Raw genomic sequence first — 24,137 nt, forward strand, 5'->3', positions numbered from 1 at the left:
AATTTTTGCAAAATGTCATTTTTATAGAAAATTTTATTTCTATAGAAAATTTTTGCAAAATTTCATTTCTATAGAAAATTTTTGCATTTCTATAGAAAATTTTTGTTTTATTTCTAACAGAGAACATTTTCTCAAACTTTATTTCTATAGAAAATGTTGTCAATATTTCATTTCTATAGAAAATTTATGCAAAATTTCATTTTTATAGAAAATTTTTGCAAAATTTTATTTCTATAGAAAATTTTGTCAAATTTTCATTTTTATAGAAAATTTTTACAAAATTTTATTTCTATAGAAAATTTTTGCAAAATTTCATTTCTATAGAAAATTTTTGCAAAATTTCATTTCTATAGAACATTTTTGCAAAATTTTATTTCTATAGAAAATTTTTGCAAAATTTCATTTCTATAGAAAATTTTTGTTTTATTTCTAGAGAACATTTTCTCAAACTTTATTTCTATAGAAAATTTTGTCAAAATTTTATTTCTCTAGAAAATTTTTGCAAAATTTTATTTCTATAGAGAAAATTTTGTAAAAAATTTATTTCTATAGAAAATTTTTAAAAAATTTTATTTCTATAGAAAATTTTTGCAAAATTTCATTTCTATAGAGAAAATTTTGTAAAAATTTTATTTCTATAGAAAATTTTTAAAATATTTCATTTCTATAGAACATTTTTGCAATTTTATTTCGGTAGAAAATTGAAGTATCTCTTAATTGGAGAGGAATGTTTTCCAATATCTACCAAAATGTCAAGAATTCTACATACCTACCAAACAGTAAAAATCTACCATTTTTGGTAGAATTCTACCAACTTAACCATTTATGAAGCGCCTAAAAAATCATATTGCTGCAATCATTTATTTCATTGTGTTTTTATTTTATTTTATTTATAGATATCTCATCTTCATAATTATGTACAAATACGAACGTTAAAAAACGAACAAAATAGTTTATTTAAAATATCTATATAAAATATTAAAAAGATTTTATCTTTACATTCTGAGTTATTTTATGATTTTGGAAAAAATTCATTTTAGTTTTTCTATAAAAATTTTTATTTTGTGTGTTTGTGTGGTGCGTGTAAAGTTAGCATTTGTTTACAAAAAAGCCTTAGACTAATTATTTGTTTCTTTATCTGTATAATATTTATATATAAATATTTTTATTTATAATTATTGTAGAAATTTAATTCAAATTAGTTTTTTATATAAATTATGATCTATTTGTTGCATTAAAGCGCCTTGCAAGCGTAATTCTTCTTTATGGGGGGATAGGGGGCTGCTTGTTATATTTAAATTTATATTTACTTTCCTATATTATTTATAATATGTATATACTTTCGGTGAAAGCCAATCTCTTCAGCTAGATAGAACATTAGGCTTTGGACCAATTAACAGCTTCCTAAAATGGGCGTCCATTTGTGGTGTTGCCATAATATGAAGGTCGATCAGGTAGTTTCGGTGGTGCATTGGGTACTGGTCGACTATTTTGTTTTGAATTTGTTTTTTTATTTAGAAAAAAATACAAAATAAGAAAGTGAGAAAAATATTTAGTTAGCATTTTCAAAAGCAATCATACAATAGAAAACATGCATAAATGTAAATGTTTTTTTGTTATAACCATTATAATACAATGGCAAATATAATACCAACACCACTCACCTAAAATTCAGAACAAGCTATAAAAGTGTTTTAAGTTAAGTGCAAAACCATAACCATTAATTAGAAGGGAAAAAAGGAAATAGGTGGAAGAGTTTAGACATGAAACAAAAACATAAAAAGATGAAATAAAGCAATTCTTGAGAAGAATATATTTTTTTACAGAAAAAATTAAGCTGCAATTTTTTAATCTTTTTTAATGATGCCATGACATGCTTTAGATGTTGCCATATTTATTTACAACAATTTTCCAATTCCTTTTTTAGGATCCGGTTTTATTTTGAGTGAACATTTTTAGTCGTTGCCTGATGTCACTCATGGGTGAAATTACATACCACACACCAAAAAAACATATTTTTTGTCTTCAATCACGAAATTAATTGATCCAATTAATTTTTAATTGAAATATGCTCAATCACAGAAATGATGATAAAAATTAATTGAAAGTCAATTAAAAACTATTAATTTTTGTTTCAGTCAAAACATTTGTTGAATCAATTAAAATTTTAAATGAATATTTTTTAAAACCTGAATTAAGACTTTAAGGTGAGTATTAAGTTCGAGTTTAGCTGCCAAATTCCCTAAAGTGAAAACTAAATCAGTAAGAAAAAGGTATAAAGCAAATTTTCACAAAGTTTGTATTCCTTAAAGTGGATAATAATAAAAAAAAGTAATCGTGAAAAAATGGCGATTTTAGCGGCTAAACTTGAACTTAATACCCACCTTTAAGTGGACAAATTTTCGTGAATTTTTTTCTGTGCATGCTTTAATCCGTCCTTGGATTGAAGAGTTTGAGTGCCTCAAATATCAAATAAAGCAACCCTATAATCAACGCACGGAGTAACGCATGGTAAAAATATCACAACAAATTTTATTTAAATTAAAATTGTAATTAAATTTTGAACAATTTTCGATTAAGAATTTAATTGAATCAACTTATCTCTTAATTATTTAAAACTATAATCAATCACAAAAAAATGTATCAATTAATTTTTCTGTGATGGACAATACTTCAATTAAAAAAATTAATTGGATCAATAAACTTTGTGATTAAACGCAAATAATAATTGTTTCCGTGTATCTAATTTCACAAAAAAAAAAGTTCCATTAAATGTAGGACACGAAACGTTGCACATTTTTCGACTCTCCGCTAGTCGTATGTCTTTGAAATAAGGCAAACAAAAAATTTTTTATTAAAAAAAAATCATGTTTAAATTATATGAGATATTGAATCTTTGGATTTAAGATAAAAACGCTTCATACACTGAAAAAAATATCTAATTTTACCATTATTAATCGAGCGTTTATGGACAGATTTAGATTACATGAATAATAATTGAGTCATTGAAAAGAAAACGCCAGATACAAATCTATACACGCCTGGACTGTACATGTTTCGATTCGGGTGAATGGATCTTTCCACAGCCTTTAGTATAGATCTGGCTGGCTTCGTTGCTTATTATATTCATGTTAGCCTGATACCGAAAAAAAATATTTACTTGATATTAAAGATTACGCAACCTAAATTTTAGGATGCGAAATTTACATAGTATTAACGACAATTTTTTTTTAAATAATTAAATTTTAATTAATTTGCTTCGAAACTTTTTTTCATTAAATTTAGGAGACGCATTTTGGAAATTTGCCTCCCTCCGTTAAAGTCGTATGTCTTTGAACTATTCCTTAAAGTAAAGAAACACATTTTTGATTTAAAGAAATCGTTAAAGTCCTATATCTTTGAACTAAGGCAAATATTCCTTAAAGAAAAGAAACACATTTTTGATTTAAAGAAATCGCTAACATTTAAAATTTTAAGATAAAAACAATTCAAATATAGGGTAAGACTTGTTTGCAGGAGTTAGCATATTTGGTTTAAAGTTTTTTTTTTTTTTTTTTTTGGAATTAAGAAAACATATTTTACTTTGAAGTATCCGTTATAACAGGTTGGCTGATAAGTCCCCGGTCTGACACATATATGGCGTCGCTAGTATTAAATGCATATTACTTTTATATAGTACCAACCTACAAATGATTCGTGTCAAAATTTGACGTCTGTAAGTCAATTAGTTTGTGAGATAGAGCGTCTTTTGTGAAGCAACTTTTGTTATTGTGAAAAAAATGGAAAAAAGGAATTTCGTTTTTTGATAAAATACTGTTTTCTGAAGGGAAAAAATACGGTGGAAGAAAAAACTTGGCTTGATGAGTTTCCGGACTCTGCCCCAGGGAAATCAACAATAATTGATTGGTATGCAAAATTCAAGCGTGGTGAAATGAGCACGGAGGAGAGTGGACGCCCGAAAGAGGTGGTTACCGACGAAAACATCAAGAGAATCCACAAAATGATTTTGAATGACCGTAAAATGAAGTTGATCAAGGTAGCAGAGGCCTTAAAGATATCAAAGGAACGTGTTGATCATATCATTCATCAATATTTGGATATGCGAAAGCTCTGTGCAAAATGGGTGCCGCGCGAGCTCACATTTGACCAAAAACAACAACGTGTTGATGATTCTGAGCGGTGTTTGCAGCTTTTAACTCGTACCCGAGTTTTTCCGTCGATATGTGACCAGGGTTGGCCTGTCACAAACTGTGACTTTTGCGACATACATTTGCGACGGTATAATACGTATGTCGCAAAAGTCGTAAACCTACTGTAGAAAATCAAATTTTGAATAGAAGAAATCCTGAACATTTTTTAATTTAGTTTGACAGCATTCGCTGTGAGTTTCTGCAGAAATTTGTGAAAGCTTTCCCATGGTCAAGCCTATTTTCTTAGGTGGTATCGAAATTCCCGTTGGTGAGTGTGCAAAATACCTTGGGGTTATATTGGACAGGAGACTGAACTTAAAGCTACCCTGTACTCGTGCAAAGGCACTTCTTCACACATACCATCGTCTTGGATATCATCGAATTCGTTGCCTAGCTGACGCGACCAAAATATTTTCAGTTTGCGACTTTTGTTACTTTTTCTACATTTACGACGCGTATGTGACGTTTACGACGTTTACAACTTTGAGACTGTCGCAAACCTAAAAAAGTTTGATACAGACCATCTCTGTATGTGACAATGGATGAAACATGGCTCCATCACTACACTCCTGAGTCCAATCCACAGTCGGCTGAGTGGAACCGTCTCCGAAGCGTGGAAAGACTCAAAAGTCCACTGGCAAGTATTGGTCTCTGTTTTTTGGGATGCGCACTGAATAATTTTTTATCGATTATCTTGAGAAGGGAAAAACCATCAACAGTGACTATTATATGGCGTTATTGGAGCGTTTGAAGGTCGTTTGGGGCCGGCAAAACGGCCCCATATGAAGAAAAAAAAAGTGTTGTTCCACCAAGACAACGCGCCGTGCCACAAGTCATTGAGAACGATGGCAAAAATTCATGAATTGGGCTTCGAATTGCTTCCCCACCCACCGTATTCTCCAGATCTGGCCCCAGCGACTTTTTCTTGTTCTCAGACCTCAAAAGGATGCTCGCAGGGAAAAAATTTGGCTGCAATGAAGAGGTGATCGCCGAAACTGAGGCCTATTTTGAGGCAAAACCGAAGGAGTACTACCAAAATGGTATCAAAAAATTGGAAGGTCGTTATAATCGTTGTATCGCTCTTGAAGGGAACTATGTTGAATAATAAAAACGAATTTTGATAAAAAATGTGTTTTTCTTTGTTAGACCGGGGACTTATCAGCCAACCTGTTAATTTGTATTTTTATTTTTATTTTTTTAATTTGCTTGTACGTGAATAGCTTTATTAATATACCAGAAAAATAGAATGAATCTTCTATAAATGAGATCTGTATCCTAATTTTTATTTTATAGATTTTAGATTTAAAGCCAGATAGGTAGCAACAAATTTTCCTTATTTTAAAGAACCCGCATCTCTGGTTCGGAATCAATACCAAAATCCTTAAAGGAAAGTCAAAATTTTTGGATCCAAGTAAACTTTTCTTTAAGTGTATATAGGCTAAGGCTTATTGACTATTTTGGGTTTACCGATTTCTTTTCTTTTACTTTCAAATATCTGTTATAATGTGGATTTTTAAACTGGCATTTGATTCTACATGAATTTGTTTTATTAATATCGCAAGAAGAGAATAAAAATTTCATAAATGAGATCTGTATTCCAATTTTAATTTTTTTATCCTAGATTTAGATCCATAAAAATATGTTTATTATAAAGAAACTCTATATTTGGCTCAGAATCAATGCAAAAATCCTTAAGGGAAGGTCCGAATCTTTAGATCCAAATAAAGTTTTTTCGAGTGTTGAAATATTCTAAATCAATTCGATTTTTTTCGTCAAAATAATTTTAATAATAAACATAACAAAATTAACTCTCATCCTTGTTAGGGACATTCAATAAACATCCATACATCCTCATCAAAGGCAGGGAATGTACTTAATTTAATATGAATCAAATATCAACCCCAAGTATGGTTGGTTGAAATGGTTGTTTTTCTGCAACGAATGGCAACTGTCTGTCCGGCCACTGAAAATGTTGGCTAGCAGACAGATGGAAGATGGTTAGGGAAAATTAATAGGCCACCTTACAATTACTCTTCCTAAGAATAATTATTAGAATTTTCTTCGAATTTCTTCGACCGTTTTTGTTAGAATAATAAATTAATGCTTGAATTTGAAAAAAAAAAAATCATCAATTTATTATTCTTCCTAAGTTATAGTTAAAACGAAATACAAGATTTTCATTCATTTATTTAACATTAGTAAGTTTTTATTTATTTAATGCATCATCATTATGTACTTTGTTCTTATTTTTTTCGTTTTTCTTTCATTTTCTATAATATTTTTTCTGTTTTTTGTTTTTTTTTTTTTTTTGTTTTGTATATCTCATATAATGCAATCATATGTATAATATTTATTTTATATGTTATATGTATATATATATTTATATAAGTATGTATATTTATGTTAATAGTGATTTCATTTTATTTACTTATTTATTTTTGTTTTGGTGGAAAGATATAGAACATGGATGTGAAATACATGTATGCTATCCATGTTTCGCAAAGGAATAATCATAATAATAATAATACTAATCATCATAACATGCTATTGCTTTGAAATTTATCATTGAATTTTGTGTTTTTTTTCTCTCGATCTTTTTGTTCCTCAGTATTTGGGATTATCTTCTGTATGTCTGTGTTTATAAACTATTTAACATCATACTATCATAATTATTATTAATATATATGTATATTTTATTCAAATATATAGTATATTTGTTTTGTTTTATTATAATTATATATATATTTGTCATGTTTAGCTAATTCACTATGGAATTAACTCAATTTTATTTTAACTAGGTTAGTAATTAACTTCATTGATTGTTTGTTTGGTTTTTGTTTTTATTTTATTTTGTTGTGTATCCAATATTATTACATTATTTTGTTGCAGGCTTTAACAAAAAAAAAAATAAAGCGGGGATAGCAGGCAAAAGTTATATGAATAACAGCAACAAAAAATATGATGGATTTTTAATCAATGTTCCTGAAACTTCATTGTATATAACAACGTCGTTGGAATTTTAAAGTCGTTTCCCTATCTCTTGGCGAGGGGAGCTCTTATCGTACTACAAATGAATGCTGGCTTTTATCACAAATTTCTATTCGAAATTCCAAAAATTTAAAGAATTGAATAACATTTGGTTAAAAACTACACGAATAACTCTCAGCGGCCGCATTCATACGATTTGATTCAAAATTTCTATATTGTAGGAAAATTTTTCTATGCTATAAGAAATTTTGTCAAAATTTCTATATAGGAAATTTTGTCGAAATTTTATTTTTATAAGAAATTTTTTCAAAATGACTTTGCTATAGGAAATTTTGGGCGAATTTTTTTTTACTACAAAAGTTTTGTTGAAATTTCTTTGCTATAGGAAATTTTGTCAAGCTATCTATGTTATAAGAAGTTTTGCCAAAATTTCTATGCTATAGGAAATTTTGTCACGATATCTATGCTATAAGAAATTTTGCCAAAATTTCTATGCTATAGGAAATTTTGTCGAAATTTATATGCGATAAGAGATTTTGTCGAATTTTTATTTTTATAAAAAATTTTGTCAAAATGTCTATGGACATTTGGTCGAATTTTTTTCATTAGGAAATTTTGTCAAAATTATTTGCTATAGGAACTTTTGTGGAAATTTCTTTCCTATAGGATATTTTGTCAAAATTTTTATGCTAAAGAAATTTTGTCAAAATTTCTATGCTATAGGAAATTTTGAAAAAATTTCTTTGCAATAGGAAATTTTGTCAAAATTTCAAAGCAATAGGAAATTTTGTCAAAATTTCTAAGCGAATAGGAAATTTTGTCAAAATATCTATGCTATAGAAAATTTTGTCAAAATTGCTATGCTATAGGAAATTTTGTCAAAATTTCTGTAATAAAGGAAATTTCGTCAAAATTGCTATGCTAAAGAAAATTCTGTCGATTTTTGTTTTGCTATAAGAAATTTTGTGAAGATTTCTTTGCTTTAAGAAATTTCGTCAAAATGTTTATGCTATAGAAAATTTTGTCAAAATTGCTATGTTATAGGAAATTTTGTCAAAATTTCTGTAATAAAGGAAATTTCGTCAAAATTGCTATGCTAAAGAAAATTCTGTCGATTTTTGTTTTGCTATAAGACATTTTGTGAAGATTTCTTTGCTTTAAGAAATTTCGTCAAAATGTTTAAGCTATAGAAAATTTTGTCAAAATTTCTATGGTAAGGGAAATTTTGTCAAAATTTCTGTGCTAAAGGAAATTTCGTCAAAATTGCTATGTTAAAAAAAATTCTGTCGATTTTTTTTGCTATAAGAAATTTTATGAAAAATTCTTTGCTTTAAGAAATTTTGTGTAAATTTCTTTGCTATAAGAAATTTTGCAAAAATTTCTATGCTATAGAAATTTTGTCAAAATTTCTATGCTATTAGAAATTTTGTCAAAATTTCTAAGCGAATAGGAAATTTCGTCAAAATATCGATGCTATAGAAAATTTTGTCAAAATTGCTATGTTATAGGAAATTTTGTCAAAATTTCTGTACTAAAGGAAATTTCGTCAAAATTGCTATGCTAAAGAAAATTCTGTCGATTTTTGTTTTGCTATAAGAAATTTTGTGAAAATTTCTTTGCTTTAAGAAATTTTGTCAAAATATCTATGCTATAGAAAATTTTGTCAAAATTTCTATGGTAAGGGAAATTTTGTCAAAATTTCTGTGCTAAAGGAAATTTCGTCAAAATTGCTATGCTAAAAAAAATTCTGTCGATTTTTTTTGCTATAAGAAATTTTATGAAAATTTCTTTGCTTTAAGAAATTTTGTGTAAATTTCTTTGCTATAAGAAATTTTGCTAAAATTTCTATGCTATAGGAAATTTTGTCAAAATTTATATGCTATAGGAAATTTTGTCAAAATGTATATGCTATAGGAAATTTTGTCGAATTTTTATTTTTATAAAAAATTTTGTCGAAATGTCTATGCTACAGGACATTTTGTCGATTTTTATTCATTAGGAAATTTTTTTGAAATTTATTTGCTATAGAATATCTTGTCAAAATTTCCTTGCTATAGAAAATCTTGTCAAAATTTCCTTGCTATAGGAAATTTTGTCAAAATTTCTATGATATAGGAAATTTTGCAAAAATTCTATGCAATAGAAAATTTTGTCAAAATTTCTATGCTATAGGAAATTTTGTCGATTTTTTATTTTTATAAAAAATTTTGTCAAAATGTCTATGCTACAGGACACTTTGCCGATTTTTTTTTTCATTTGGAAATTTTGTTGAAATTTCTTTGCTATAGGAAATCTTGTCAAAAGTTCCTTGCTATAGGAAATTTTGTCGAAATTTCTACGCTAAAGGAAATTTTGTCAAAATTTCTATGCTATAGAAAATTTTGAAAAAATATCTTTGCCATTGGAAATTCGACAAGAACTTTTTGCTATAGGAAATTTTGTCAAAATTTGTTTGCTATAGGAAATTTTGTCAAAATTTATATGCTATAGAAAATTTTGTCGAATTTTTATTTTTATAAAAAATTTTGTCAAAATGTCTATGCTACAAGGACACTTTGTCGATTTTTTTCATTTGGAAATTTTGTTGAAATTTCTTTGCTATAGGAAATCTTGTCAAAAGTTCCTTGCTATAGGAAATTTTGTCGAAATTTCTACGCTAAAGGAAATTTTGTCAAAATTTCTATGCTATAGAAAATTTTGAAAAAATATCTTTGCCATTGGAAATTCGACAAGAATTTTTTGCTATAGGAAATTTTGTCAAAATATGTTTGCTATAGGAAATTTTGTGGAAATTTCTTTCCTATAGGATATTTTGTCAAAATTTTATGCGAAAGGAAATTTTTTCAAAATTTCTGTTATTCAAAATGTCTATGCTATAGGAAATTTTGTCAAAATTGATATGCTATAGGAAATTTTGTCGAATTTTTATTTTTATAAAAAAATTTTGTCAAAATGTCTATGCTACAGGCCATTTTTTCGATTTTTATTCATTAGGAAATTTTGTTAAAATTTATTTGCTATAGAATATCTTGTCAAAATTTCCTTGCTACAGAAAATTTTGTCAAAATTTCCTTGCTACAGGAAATTTTGTCAAAATTTCTATGCTATGGGAAATTTTGTCAAAATTTCTATGCTATGGGAAATTTTGTCAAAATTTATATGCTATAGGAAATTTTGTCGATTTTTTTTAATAAAAAATTTTGTCAAAATGCATATGCTACAGGCCATTTTGTCGATTTTTTCATTAGGAAATTTTATTGAAATTTATTTGCTATAGAATATCTAGTCAAAATTTCCTTACTATAGAAAATCTTGTCAAAATTTCTATGCTATAGGAAATTTTGTCAAAATTTCTATGCTATGGGAAATTTTGTCAAAATTTCTATGCTATAGGAAATTTTGTCAAAATTTCTATGCTATAGGAAATTTTGTCAAAATTTCTATGCTATAGGAAATTTTGTCAAAATTTCTATGCTATAGGAAATTTTGTCAAAATTTCTATGCTATAGGAAATTTTGTCAAAATTTCTATGCTATAGGAAATTTTGCAAAAATTTCTTTGCCATTGGAAATTCGAATTTTTTGCTATAGGAAATTCTGTGAAAATTTCATTGCTTTAAGAAATGTTGTGTAAATTTCTTTGCTATATAATTTTTTTTAGAAATTTCTTTGCTTAGGGAAATTTTGTCAAAATTTCTGTGCTATAGGAAATTTTGTCGATTTTTGTTTTTGCTATAGGAAATTTCATAGAAATTTCTTTGCTATAGGAAATGTTGTTAAAATGTCTATGCTATGGGAAATTTCGTAAAAATTCAATGCTATAGGAATTTTTGTCAAAATTTCTTTGCTATAGGAAATGTTGTCAAAATTGCTATGCTATAGAAAATATTGTCAAAATTTCTTTGCTAAAGGAAATTTTTCAAAAATTCTATGCTAAAGGAAAATTTGTAAAAATTGCTATGCTTTAGGAAATTTTGTCGATTTTTTCTTTTGCTATAGAAAATTTTGTAAATTTTTTTTGCTATAGGAAATTTTGTCAATATTTCTTCGCTACAAGATTATTCGAATATGAAAAATGTTTAATGTGAAATGTTGAAGAGGACAATATCGGCTTTGCTGAGTAAACATTTATTTTTAATTTTCTTGTATAAATTCTAGGAAATTTATCATCAAGGTAGTATAAATATAGCAATTTATTATGTTTTTTATTTAAAATGCCGTTTCTTAAGCAAATGTATGCCCAGAAGACATCAATATGGAGTTAATTTTTTTCTAAAGCTTTAAGACTGACCAAGAGTTAATTTTTCAGGCATTTCGAAACCGATTTTTAATAATGAAGAATTCGAAGTTCCTTTAGACCCTTTAATTACAATTCTGCAAATGTTTTTTTTTTTCGAATACTAAATATGTAGTGTTCGTCCTATTCAGAACCCGTAAACTGGTATATAAAATATCATTAAAATTTTTATAAAAACAAATTTGAAAAATTTTAAATATTTTCTGTAGCATAGTAATGTACTCTTTCGCCCAACATTTTTAAAATTTCTATTAAAAATTGGAAAGTACTAAATTTGGAATATTAGGTTAGGTTAGGTGGCAGCCCGATGTATCAGGCTCACATAGACTATTCAGTCCATTGTGGTACCATATTGATGAACTTCTCTCTTTGGAATATTACTTAGGTGGCTAATTTACTCTTTCGCCCGCAATATGTCTTGTCCATCTTCCCCATGTTACATAGCCTAGCATGAGTAACTTTTATGTCTTATTTAATATGTATATTAATATAACATATTATTAAAAGAATAATTATTCTCTATACAAAGGAATATTTTTAATCATTTTTTTAGCTTTCAGTAGGTGTCATAGCGAAAAAGGGGCCGGGGGCATGTGAGTATTCAATGGAAATCAATCTTACATAAGAATTTGCTTTATATGCACAATATTACATAATAATACATACAGATATACATACATATATAATAGTCAATAATTACATTAACAGCAATTAACATTTGTTCATATATCTTTTTCCTTAGCTTTTTGGGATTTTTTTTTTCAGATAGTTTGGGGGGAAAATTCATAAGTTCTTTTAATTACAATGGATAAGAAAGCATTGAAAATGCAAACAAAATTGTGAGCAATGGTTTTGAAATAAATTCGTTACTGTTCTACATTAAATATTTTACGTAATTTATTTGGTAAAGCACTAGCGAAACATTAATTGTATAACAAAGAGAAAAAAATTATATATAAATTTTTTTTTATCCATATTCCAACTTATACGTTTCCATGGTAAGCCACTTGATCTCTGATCTCTATTAATGTATCATATATGCGAAGAATCAAATTTAAATTTGTTCATAAGTGTTGTTTAATTAGCTTCGTCTGGCCACATATAGAGCCCAAAATAAGATAAAATAATAATGAAAAAAAATAATATTTTGTAAAATATTTTATCATCTCATACCTCTCATAATTGCTCCTTTAAAATTATGCTCATATATGTTTGGTGTTAGCACTCATTTGTTTTCACATTAAATTTTAACAACAATTAACACGATATTTGTTTTATTTTGTGTGTGTTTAAAAGGTAAGTAGTAGTAATGTGAATGTATACGAGAAGGATGGTGTATGTTTAAAATATTCTTCTTTCAATATTTATTTTTTATTTTATAATTATATATACTGAGATTTCATTAAAAAACTACACAAAAACACATTAGCAACAATGAAAGAAAAAAATATTATTTTAATTAGTTTGCCCAATACACGATTATGTAACTTTTTATAGTAAGTAAATATTTTGTTATAGTAGTACATCAACATATGCATAATAATAATCATGATATTTTTTTATGTTTTCTTTTTTTTTTTTAATTTTTAATTAAGAAAAATTTCCCTAAATATTTGTTTTTGTTTACTCAATGTAAAGAAATTGTTTATTAATTTTTCGCTAATAAAAAAACGGATATTTGGTAGTAAAATGAGGATTTGGCATAGGCGATTTTAAAATAAAATATAATTTTTTGTTAAGAAATATTGGAAATTGTGTTAAGCGAAATGTATAGAAATTTACTTCTATCTTAAGAAGATACGTTAAAAATCTTTTAAAAAATTCTTAGGCTTCTCCAAGATTCTATAGAATAATGTTAGAATTAATAGAGGCTGATGTAATCCAGAATCCAAAACTCATTGCGGATAAATAAGGTAAATGGCCATTGACTGCCGCAAATCTCTTAATGAGATTGCTGAGCAGTATAGTATGGGTATTACTTTCATCTAATATAATTGTTCCTAAGCTATTCCAACAGTTTGTAAGCATCGTTCCAAACTTTATAGACCAATGTAAACTTCAATGAGCGACTTGATTCTTTCGGTAGTAACAGCTGAGATGAGCACTCAAGAAAAGAAGGTAGACGCCGATCAACTGTCGTCAATCTTTTAATGAGATGGCTAAACAGTGTAAGATTCATCATATGGATCTCACTTTCGCCTAAAATAATTGTTCTTAAACTGCTCGAAGAGTCTGTATCTCATTTTTCCGATAGTACAAGATGATATAGATGAACACTCAATGGCGTCAGTTGATCGTTGTTTACCGATCAACTGACCCCAAGAAATATAGGTAGACGACAATCGACTGTCGCCAATATTTTAATGAGATGGCTAAGCAGTATAGTATTCACCACCTAATTTTCACCTAAAATAATTGCTCGAAGAGTCTGTGAAATATTGCTTTAACTATTTGAGGTTGATTTAAACTTGAGATAGATGAACACTCAAGAAAAGACGGTAGACGACGATCAACTCTCTTCAATCTTTTAATGATATGGCTAAGCAGTATAACATTCACGATATTGATCTCTTTTCAGTTAAAATAATTATTCTTTAGCTGCTCGAAGAGTTTATAGAATATCGATTGACCTATTAGGTGGATGTAAACTTTAATGCGTATGTCATTTTTTATACCCTGCGCCACACTGTGGAACAGGGTATTATAAGTTAGTGCATATTTTTCTATTGTACAAGATGATATAGATGAACACTCAAGAAAAGAAGGTAAACGACAATCGACTGTTGTCGTTGTAACGCTCATTATGGTTAGGTTAGGTGGCAGCCCGATGTATCAGGCTCACTTAGACTATTCTGTCATTGTGTTACCACATTGGTGAACTTCTCTCTTATCACTGAGTGCTGCCCGATTCCATGTTAAGCTCAATGACAAGGACCTCCTTTTTATAGCCGAGTCCGAACGGCGTTCTGCATTGCAGTGAAACCACTTAGAGAAGCTTTGAAACACTCAGAAATGTCACCAGCATTACTGAGGTGGGATAATACACCGCTGAAAAACTTTTTGGTGTTCGGTCGAAGCAGGGATCGAACCCACGACCTTGTGTATGCTAGGCGGACATGATAGCCATTGCACCACGGTGGCTTCCAACGCTTATCATAAATTCGGGTTTATTTGATCTTGAGGAAAACAGTATTTTTTCTACTGTCGCCCATCTTTTAATGAGATGGCTAAGCAGTTCATCAACCATACACCGAAAGAAGAGTTTTCTTTTCAAGTAAAGAAAACAACGGCTGTTTGCCGATTAGAGAAAAACGTTGTAACGCTTATCATAAATTCGGTTCTACTTGATCTTGAAGGTTGGGTTAGCTTTTCGACTGTCGTCAATCTTTTAATGAGACGGCGCAGTATAAAGTTAATCAAATGAACCATAAACCGAAGGAAGGGTTGCTTTTCTCAGGAACGAAATTTTAGTTAAGCAATTTCGCTTGATGAAACATAAATTCGCGTTTATTTGATCTTAAAGAAAATATTTTATAACAATGGAGAATTTCGTTTGTCTAAAATTTCGTATAACACTTATCATAAATTCGCGTTTATTTGATCTTAAAGAAAATATTTTATAACAATGGAGAATTTCGTTTGTCTAAAATTTCGTTTTGGAGAAAAGTATTTTTTCGTTGGGTGTACTAACACCTCAAATAATTGTTCTTTAGTTCTTCTTCAAGCATATCGCTTGAATCATTAAAGTTTGGTGGAAACTTGAATACGCATCTCATTATAAATCACTTATTAAATGGGTTCTAAAGCTCAACTTTACGACCCATAAATTTTAGCAAAGGCGATATTCATTATATTCAAAAATTAATACAGGGAAACCTCTCAGAACTGGACATCCAAGGTCGCCTACATTTTTTATATTTGCTTTGGGGTGTCCACATATGATATATTAATTTTTTTAATGCGACAATAAATCAAAAAAGTGTCACGAAAATTATCTACTTTTAGTTATATTCCTTTTGAGAGGGTCCAATTTTGCGAGATTTTAATGTAATCGATTTTTCGTGGTTTTTTAAATCGACTTTTCAGGTTCGTCCTATCATTGGTTAAAATCAATCTTATCGTCATACCGTTGATATCAATCACCAGCTTCAATAAAAAAAGAGACGTTCATTATATTTCAAAATTAATACAGTGAAACCCCTCAGAACTGGACTCCCACGGTCGTCTAAATTTTTTTATATTTATTTTGGGAGTGTCCACATATAAGATATTAATTTTAATGTGGCAATATACCAAAGAATCTCAGGGAAATTATCTACTTTTGGATATATCCCCTTTGAGAGTGTCTTACTTTAAGAAATTTCACTTCATTGGTTATAATCAATCTTATAGGTGTGTATTAAGTTCGAGTTTAAAATCGTAATTTTTTCACTAAAGTGAAAACTAAATCAGTAAAAAAAAGCTATAAAATTATACATATTTGTTGCAGATTTCATTATAACTTGATGGGGAATATCCCAAAGCAAATTTTCACAAATTTTGTATTCCTTAAAATGGATTATTAAAGAAAAGTAATCGTGAAAAAATTACGATTTTAGCGGCTAAACTCGAACTTAATACCCACCTTAAGCCGCTAAAATCGTCATTTTTCACGATTACTTTTCTTCAATAATCCATTTTAAGGAATAAAAACTTTGTGGAAATTTGCTTTGGGCTACTCCCCATCAAGTTATAATGAAATCTGCAACAAATATGTATAATTGTATGCCTTTTTTTACTGGTTTAGTTTTCACTTTAGTGAAAAAATGACGATTTTAGCGGCTAAACTGGAACTTAATACCCACCTTATCGTGATATGATTGATATCAATCACGAGCTTCCATAAAAAAAATTGATTCAATTAAAAGATTATTTGGTTCAATTAATGTCTTTTTTAATCAAAACAAAAAATCAATTGAATCAATTAATTATTTAATTGGATCAATAAAATTTTTAATTTGATGAATTAATTTTTCTTTGTTGGATCAATTAATTTTTTTAATTAATTTTTTTTTAATTGAAGAAGTTCCAATAAAAAAAATTAATTGAATTGATTAATTTCCTAGTTGAAGCTAAAATATATTTTTCTATGTGATTGGTTGATTAGATTAAAAAATGTATTTGTAGTTTCAATGGACAATTTTCAAATTCATTGAAGTTTTTCTTTTATTTGGAAAACATTTCAGCTTATGTGTTTTGTGTAAGCAGTCAAAAAGAAAAAATTCTCATAATGTCTTGGCAAATGTGTTTTCGTGTTAAAAACTATATCTTAAAATTATGTACATATAAACTAAAAAAATGAAAATTCAAAAAACGATGGAATGTAAATCAAATAAATGAAAATGCAATAAATCAAAATATTTAAATGTTTTGTGTCGTTAAAATATTTATACAATATGGAATGATAAATTACAAACATTCGTTTTATGAAATATCATGGAAGGATAAAAAGTTATTAGAGATAAAACAAAGGACAAAGAAAGGTTTTAGACAATTTTTCAACAATTTGTAAAAATATATCCTATAGCGAAAATGGGTAATGGGTTCTGCTAAACATTCATTAGAATTTAGTTAGTTACAAACACAAGCATTATGGTAACAAAAGTAGAAGTTGTCAGTGTTTCTCTTGTGCTTGTAATTTAGATAGATTTTGTTTGTTTGGGTTTTTGGGGAAAAACTATTATGACTTTTGTTTTTATGTTTTTTTTTGGTTCTTTTGTTGCGTTGCAGTACAAGTATAATGCATTTTTTTTTAAGAAATAGAGCATAGAATTAACAACTTGTTTTGCTTGGTTTGTTTAATCTAATAACCTATGAGATTATAATTATTAACAATAATTATTTTAATTGTTTACTTGAAACGTTGGGCGAAAACATTCGACAATTCATTCATGGCAGCTTGGCCAACGGCCTGATTAACCTGGCCACGCATACTTTCTGGTATATAACGATTAGCGCCAGTCTGTTGTGTTATAGCACTACCAACGGCTCCAGTAACACGTCTAGTTCAAGGACATTTGTTTAGGTATTCAAGGAAAACAGAGATTTTTTTTTGAAAATAGAAACAAACAAATATTGGACGTTTAGAACATATAAAGGAGGTTAAGAACATTTTTTTTTTAAGTGGTAACTGTAGAAAATTTTAAGAAAAACCAGTGGCAATAAATTGTTAAATAAAGAAAAATAAAGAAAATTAGCATACAAAATATATGCAGACTACGTTCTCCTACAAGCCCTGGGTTCTGTGTTCTTCAACTCCAAACGACAATTGATTCGCGTTTATCTCCCAACGAGATGTCTGAACAATTCTGTATTCAACTAATAAATATGGGTTCCTGCTCCAGGGTTATACAATACAAGGAATCTACCCAGCAAAAACTCCTATTACCAGGTATGAGTACAAGTATGCCTGCGCCAAATTGGTAACAACTTCCTTGTACATATATCAGTAGTAATACTTTTACACGGGGATGACATTGGAGGAAAGTACTTCCGTGCAAGCATGCCAGCAGTCGAAAAATAAGTACATCTTCGCAATCATACCAGCTCTCCAAAAATAATATCTTTACCATAAAGATACCCAAAAAGTGCGAACTCACCCCTGGTGTTTTGTAATCCAACACACTATATATGGATCTATTCAATGATGTTATTTTGTAATATAAATTATGTACTATACAACTTTAGAAAACAAAGGTATATTTTATTGGCAATTTTTTTTCTGAAATGTAATTTGGCATTACTTATCGCTACTATTAACGGTTCCCATTGTAGAGCCGAACCCGGACCTCAAGATATGATTTTGATTACCGGTATTAATAGAATCACTTTTTGCCTACACAGGTAAGTTATTATTTTTAAATCCCAGGTAATACTGCAAGTAGTATCTTTTTGATTATCGGTATTACAGAAAGAATCACCAGTACTTACCCAGTTTTTACTGGGTGAAGATTGATTTCTGTGGATTATGGACCGACTTGACACAGGAAAATTCATATTTTTAGATAAGTTTGCATAAGGAACATACGATTTGACAACAATTATCGAAGAGCCTAGTACTCTATCCTATGACAAAAATCAGTAAGAGAGCATCTCGGGGCAATAGTCAAAACAGAGACAAATATAGCCAACAAAGTGAACTCTGAAACTCCTCCTTAATGTAGGGAGTAGATAAATTCCTGTGAAAATGAAATCTATAACACATATTTCTCCAATTTCTCCCAAACAAATATCTGCACATCTAGAAGTTGGCCCAAACGACACCTTTCCTTCAAATTTAAATTCTGAAAAGAGTTAAGATCCCCAAGATAAAAATAGCACTAAGCCCAACAAAAGTTGTTGCGGTTGTGGATTCGATATCGTGCTACTATATCCAGGGAAGGAGATGACGACAGGAGTCAGCTTAGCGAAACTAGATTCCGTACCAGGGATATCAGATAAAGATGACACTTTTGTACTTTTTTTTTTGATAATATTTCAGTATAAAAGAGAAGACAGCTTACTGATTTAGCTTAGATTTAGTATCAGGGCCGATAAAGTTGGCACTTTTGTACTTTTTTGTTACTATTTCAATATAAAAAGTACGGTAGAACTCCCGCGATATATTTGGTACCTTACTTTTTTTGATAATATTTCAGTATAAAAAGTACGGTAGAACTCCCGCGAAACATTTGGTACCTTACTTTTTTTTTGATATTTCAGTATAAAAGAGGAGACAGCTTACTGACTCGGCTTAGATTCGGTACCAGGGCTGATAAAGTTGAGACTTTTGTACTTTTTTTGTTACCATTTCAGTATAAAAAGTACCATAGAACACCCGCGAAATATTTGGTACCATTTTAACCTTTTCTAAGTTCATAAATTAATTTGAAACTCTTCTCTCGAATCAACTAGATTTGAGTTAAAATTTTTTTGTCTAGGCAGAGAATATAAAATATTGCGGTAATAAACATGTCTGAATTCTGCTAGATACATATGAACATCACTACCAGCTGATTTGGCCTTGTCTGTCTTTGAATGTCCAATTTTCCATTTAATTGTCGTTTTCCAGATATCGAAAAGACTTTGGATGCAACCTTCATGAAATTTGGTATTGCAAATATTTTGCTACAAAGGAAAGAATCAAACTATAATTCATTCCAATTTAGGACTTTTTCACACGTTATATTCGAGGACATATTGGCTGACTTGAGCGATTTATGAATTACAGCATTGTTACAGAAAGGCCTTGGCCAAAATGAAAAAGTAAATTTTGGCTTAAATACTTTTTCGAAGCTGATTCAGTACAATTTCAAGCATGCTATTTGTCATCCCTGTTCGGCACTATTTTGACACCAATATCGAGGTATTTGAAGAGCTACTTCGCACTCATGAACTTAGCAATGTAACAATAGATCGTCCCCAAATCCTATGGATCTGAAACCGTATCCCATAGTGGCAGCACACCTTCCCCAGGCATTCTCCAAAAATAAAAAAAAAATACATTTTGACTTAAAAAAAGTACTTTTTCGAAGCTGATTCAGTACAATTATAGGAGTGCTGTTTATCATCCCTGTTCGGTACTATTTGAAGAACTACTTCTCACTCATGAATTTAGCTTAGAACCATACGCACCTGAAACCGTATCCCACACATCCCCCAGACCTTCACCAAAATGAAAAAAGTCAATTGTGGTCTAAAAAAAGTACTTTTACGAAGCTGTTTCAGTACAATTTCAAGGAGTTATTACCCCCGTTCTGTACTACACACAAACAAATTTCACGAAAAAATTTCCAATTAACATTTTAATTGAGTTTTAAAAAATATTGAATTAAAAATTTAATTGATTCAAAAAATTTTTTAATTGAAACGAAAATCAATCACAAAAATAATAGTATCAATTAATTTTTTAATTGGATCAATTAACTTTTTAATTGACCTTCAATTAATTTTTTAATTGATACTATCATTTCTGTGATTGAAGACATTTTAATTAAAAATTAATTGGATCAATTAATTTCGTGATTGAATCAGAAAAAAATTTTTTGTGTGTATTTGAGGTATTTGAAGAGCTACTTCTCACTCATGAACTTAGTAATGTAACAATAGCTGGCTCCCGAACCATAGGGACCTGAAACTGTATCCCACAGAGACAACACATCTCCTCCAGGCCTTCACAAAAATGAAAAAAGTACATTTTGGCTTAAAAAAGTACTTTTTCGAAGCTGATTCAGTACAATTTTAAGAATGATATTTATCATCCTGTTCGGTACTATTATGAGATATTTGAAGAACTGATTCTCACTCATGAACTTGGCAATGTAACAATAGTTGGCCCCCGGACCATACGGACCTGAAACCCTATCCCATAGAGGCAGCACATATCGCCCGTTTAGGATATTAATTTTATTGTACTGGTTGGGTACAATTTATTGTACTACTTACGGCACGTTCAGAGAAGACTATTTACAGAAACCAGATCGTTCGTATACCGGCTCGGATATCCAGCTTTTTGAACAGCCACACCCCAACACAGAGCCCACCAACTTTGAACGAATTGTCGCGATGTAGCTCTATACCTCAGATTACGAGGAACCTCTTCGCATGCCCCACGAAGCAATACGCATCTCTTAGAGACAATACGCGTCCCCAAAAGAAAAATGTTCCCTTTCTTTCCCTTTAATATTTACATCAAATCTCTATACAAGGTATCCCTTAATGTTTACCTATTACATGGCATAAAGGAAACTTCTGAGCAAGCGATATAGGAAGTATTTCAGGGGAACTGGAATATCTTGACATGGCTATTCCATGGTTTCTTGCAAACTAATGTCCATATGCAAAACAATTTATTGACAGTTTATCGAAGGAACACTTCTATGGTAAAAGTAGGATTGAAGTTTTTTTATTTTTTTTTACATATAGGGGTAATAATTCATGCAAATTTCTCAAATCTTTTATACGAAACGATGTTTTAGCCAAAAACAAAAACACCTTTTTATCAATTAATTTAAAATCAAATAAAGAATTTCTAATTGCAAGTAAACCATTTTTTTCTCTTGAAAAATATTTTCAAATAATATTGTAATTTATTGCCACTTAAATATTTACAGTCACCACTTTACACGAAGAACATGAAGACAACATATAAATGTATTTAAAAAATTCATCTTTTTTCATTATCAACAAACAATGAAAATATATCGTATGGTTTGAAACCCCTTTTTTAAATGTTTTAGAAATTGCGCGAAAAGTAAAAAAACAAATCTACGAAATTTTTAACGCACAAAACATAATGAACTCAATTGATATGAATGAATTAAACAAAAAATATAAAAAATAAAAAAAACTGTAAAACACCTATTTTTTGGATACCTATTTCTCCAAAATTTATACGGATATTAGAGAAACTCAATCATAATAAGAAATTGTTTCCTTTTTTGGCTGTAACTTATTGTCTAAAAATGGAAAGAGGATAAAAACTATTTGCCATAAACGAATCGATTTTTGTTTAATTTGCTAATATATTTAAGCATTTATTTGTTTATTCAATATAACAACATATAATTATTTTACTTTATTTCAACTTTTACTAATTTTCTCAATTTATTTTATGTTTACATTAAACGTATCTTCTTTTATTTTTTTAATTTGTGGTTGGTAATTTTTTTCTGGTTAATGGAAAGGGGGATTTATGTTAATTTTTATTATTTGGATCATGTTTAAAATACATATGTATGGATATTATGGAGTAAGGTGCTTCTATATCTTCATCTGATCAGTTCCTAATGCTGCTCAAAAGATGTTTGCATTAATGCGCTATTTTTGTTTATTCTTATTATTGTTGCATACTTAGCGTTGTCTGTTAGTTTTTGCTGTTAGCAGGAGAAGAGATCAGTATTTAACGGCGTCTGCTCGTTTTGTTTCGGTTTTGTTTTTTTTTTTAGTGATTATAATTTTGTGTATATACAAAACAGCAACATTAGATTCGTTTTGCACAGTGTAAAACGGCAGAGCGAGAGATGAAAAAGCAAGAAGAAGAAAATGTAAGAGAAAAAGTAGAAGACATCACAGATATGAAAAAATGTGATTAATTTGATTATATCGTTCGATCATTTTCTTTATAGAGAATAAAATTTGGAAAAATATTAACAAATAAAAAAAATAATTTTACAAGTGCAATTGAAAGACCCATATGGAAATTTTTAAAATAATTGACCCATTTTTTACCAATATATCTTTTAGAATTGGTTTACTTAAAATCGACTTTTTACTAATCTTTACAATCTTTAGAGATTATGATATGTATTTTGAAAATTGACTCAAATAGGCTCCTAAAGGTGTTCAAAATCCACGAATCGTTTTTAAATGGTAACCAAAATCAACTAACCGAAAAAAAATCGAAAAGAAAGAGAGACAACCTAATCACCTACACACAAAACGAATTTTTCTGATTCAATCACGAAATTAATTGATCTAATTAATTTTTTAATTGAAATGTCTTTAATCACAGAAATGATAATATCAATTAAAAATATAAATTGAAAGTCAATTAAAAAATGAATTGAAAGTCATTTGAAAAATTAATTGAAAATCAATTAAAAAATTAATTGAAAGTCAATTAAAAAAATTGAGTCAATTAAAAATTTAATTGGTTCAATTATTTTTATTAGTTGGAATTAATTAATTGATTTTGAATACCTTTAGGATCCTATTTGAGTCAATTTTCAAAATACAAATCATAATCTCTAAAGATTGTAAAGATTAGTTAAAAAGTCGACTTTGTGAGTGACTTTTGTTTCAATTAAAAAATTTGTTGAATCATTTTGAATATTTTTTAAAACTCAATTAAAACTTTAATTGGAAAAATTTTCGTGAATTTTTTTCTGAGTAACAGAATTATGCCCTGCATCTATCTCTTATGAAAGTTTTCTTTCAAACGCAAGAACATTGATTTTGGTTTTTTCTATTTCGAATGACAAGTCATAGCATATTTTGTTTTCGAGTATGAAAACGCTCATTTTTGATCATCAATGTATTCCCATACATACGAAACAAACTTTCAGAAATAGAAAAGCTCAAATTCGTTCGAATTCGAGTCACAGTTTTTTTCGAATAGAGTTTCGTACGATTTATAGGAACACGACATTAATTTAGTTATTTGTTTTTACATTTTTGTATTTGACTTCATAGTTAAAAACAAAAAACCGAAGCATGTACGAATGGATTTTATTCTTCAATATGACTTGAACAAAAAATTTTAATTTACTATCAATATTGGAATGTCTCCCAAGGAAGTTTTCATTCAATCAAGTGTGCCATATATAATTTTTTTTTGTATTTCAATTTTTTTTTTTTGATTTACAACAAATTAAAATTAAGGGAACCTATTGTAAAAAAATTTCTTGTATACCTGGTAAAATTTAAACAAATTTATTTATGGTGAAAATAGTGTAAAACAAATGATTTTTTTTATATAATCTAAAAAAGAGTTTCAAAATTAAGCCTATTTCTAGAAGAACCAACGGCAGAAAATAAGTCGAATCCTACATTTTTAATGTATAAATTGTTGAAATAGTAACAAATGCTTGCTAGTGTGATTATTAGCGTCACTTAGCTATTTTTAATTTTATAATATTGAAGAAA

At 28.7% G+C, this 24,137-nt stretch overlaps 1 protein-coding gene across 9 annotated transcripts in view; it reads right to left on the reverse strand.

Annotated features, from left to right (window-relative positions):
- Nucleotides 1–1,122: 1,122 nt before the first annotated feature.
- The window catches only part of shi (dynamin-1 shibire), a 50,796-nt gene continuing 27,781 nt past the window's right edge, over nt 1,123–24,137 (reverse strand). For 4 of the 9 annotated variants that reach the window (XM_075300338.1, XM_075300336.1, XM_075300339.1 and 1 more), the window contains 2 exons: nt 17,369–17,515; nt 1,123–1,486 (listed from right to left, as the gene is read on the reverse strand). In XM_075300338.1, coding sequence (XP_075156453.1) covers nt 1,405–1,486; nt 17,369–17,515 — 229 coding nt within the window. In that variant the 3' untranslated portion in view covers nt 1,123–1,404. Of the gene's footprint in view, nt 1,487–6,364; nt 12,566–17,368; nt 17,516–21,995; nt 22,403–24,137 lie in introns of those variants that run through there. The other 5 variants (XM_075300342.1, XM_075300343.1, XM_075300340.1 and 2 more) reach the window with 5 other exon arrangements.

This window comes from Haematobia irritans, chromosome 3, assembly GCF_050003625.1.
Source record: "Haematobia irritans isolate KBUSLIRL chromosome 3, ASM5000362v1, whole genome shotgun sequence".
In the NCBI taxonomy this organism is placed as follows: domain Eukaryota; kingdom Metazoa; phylum Arthropoda; class Insecta; order Diptera; family Muscidae; genus Haematobia; species Haematobia irritans.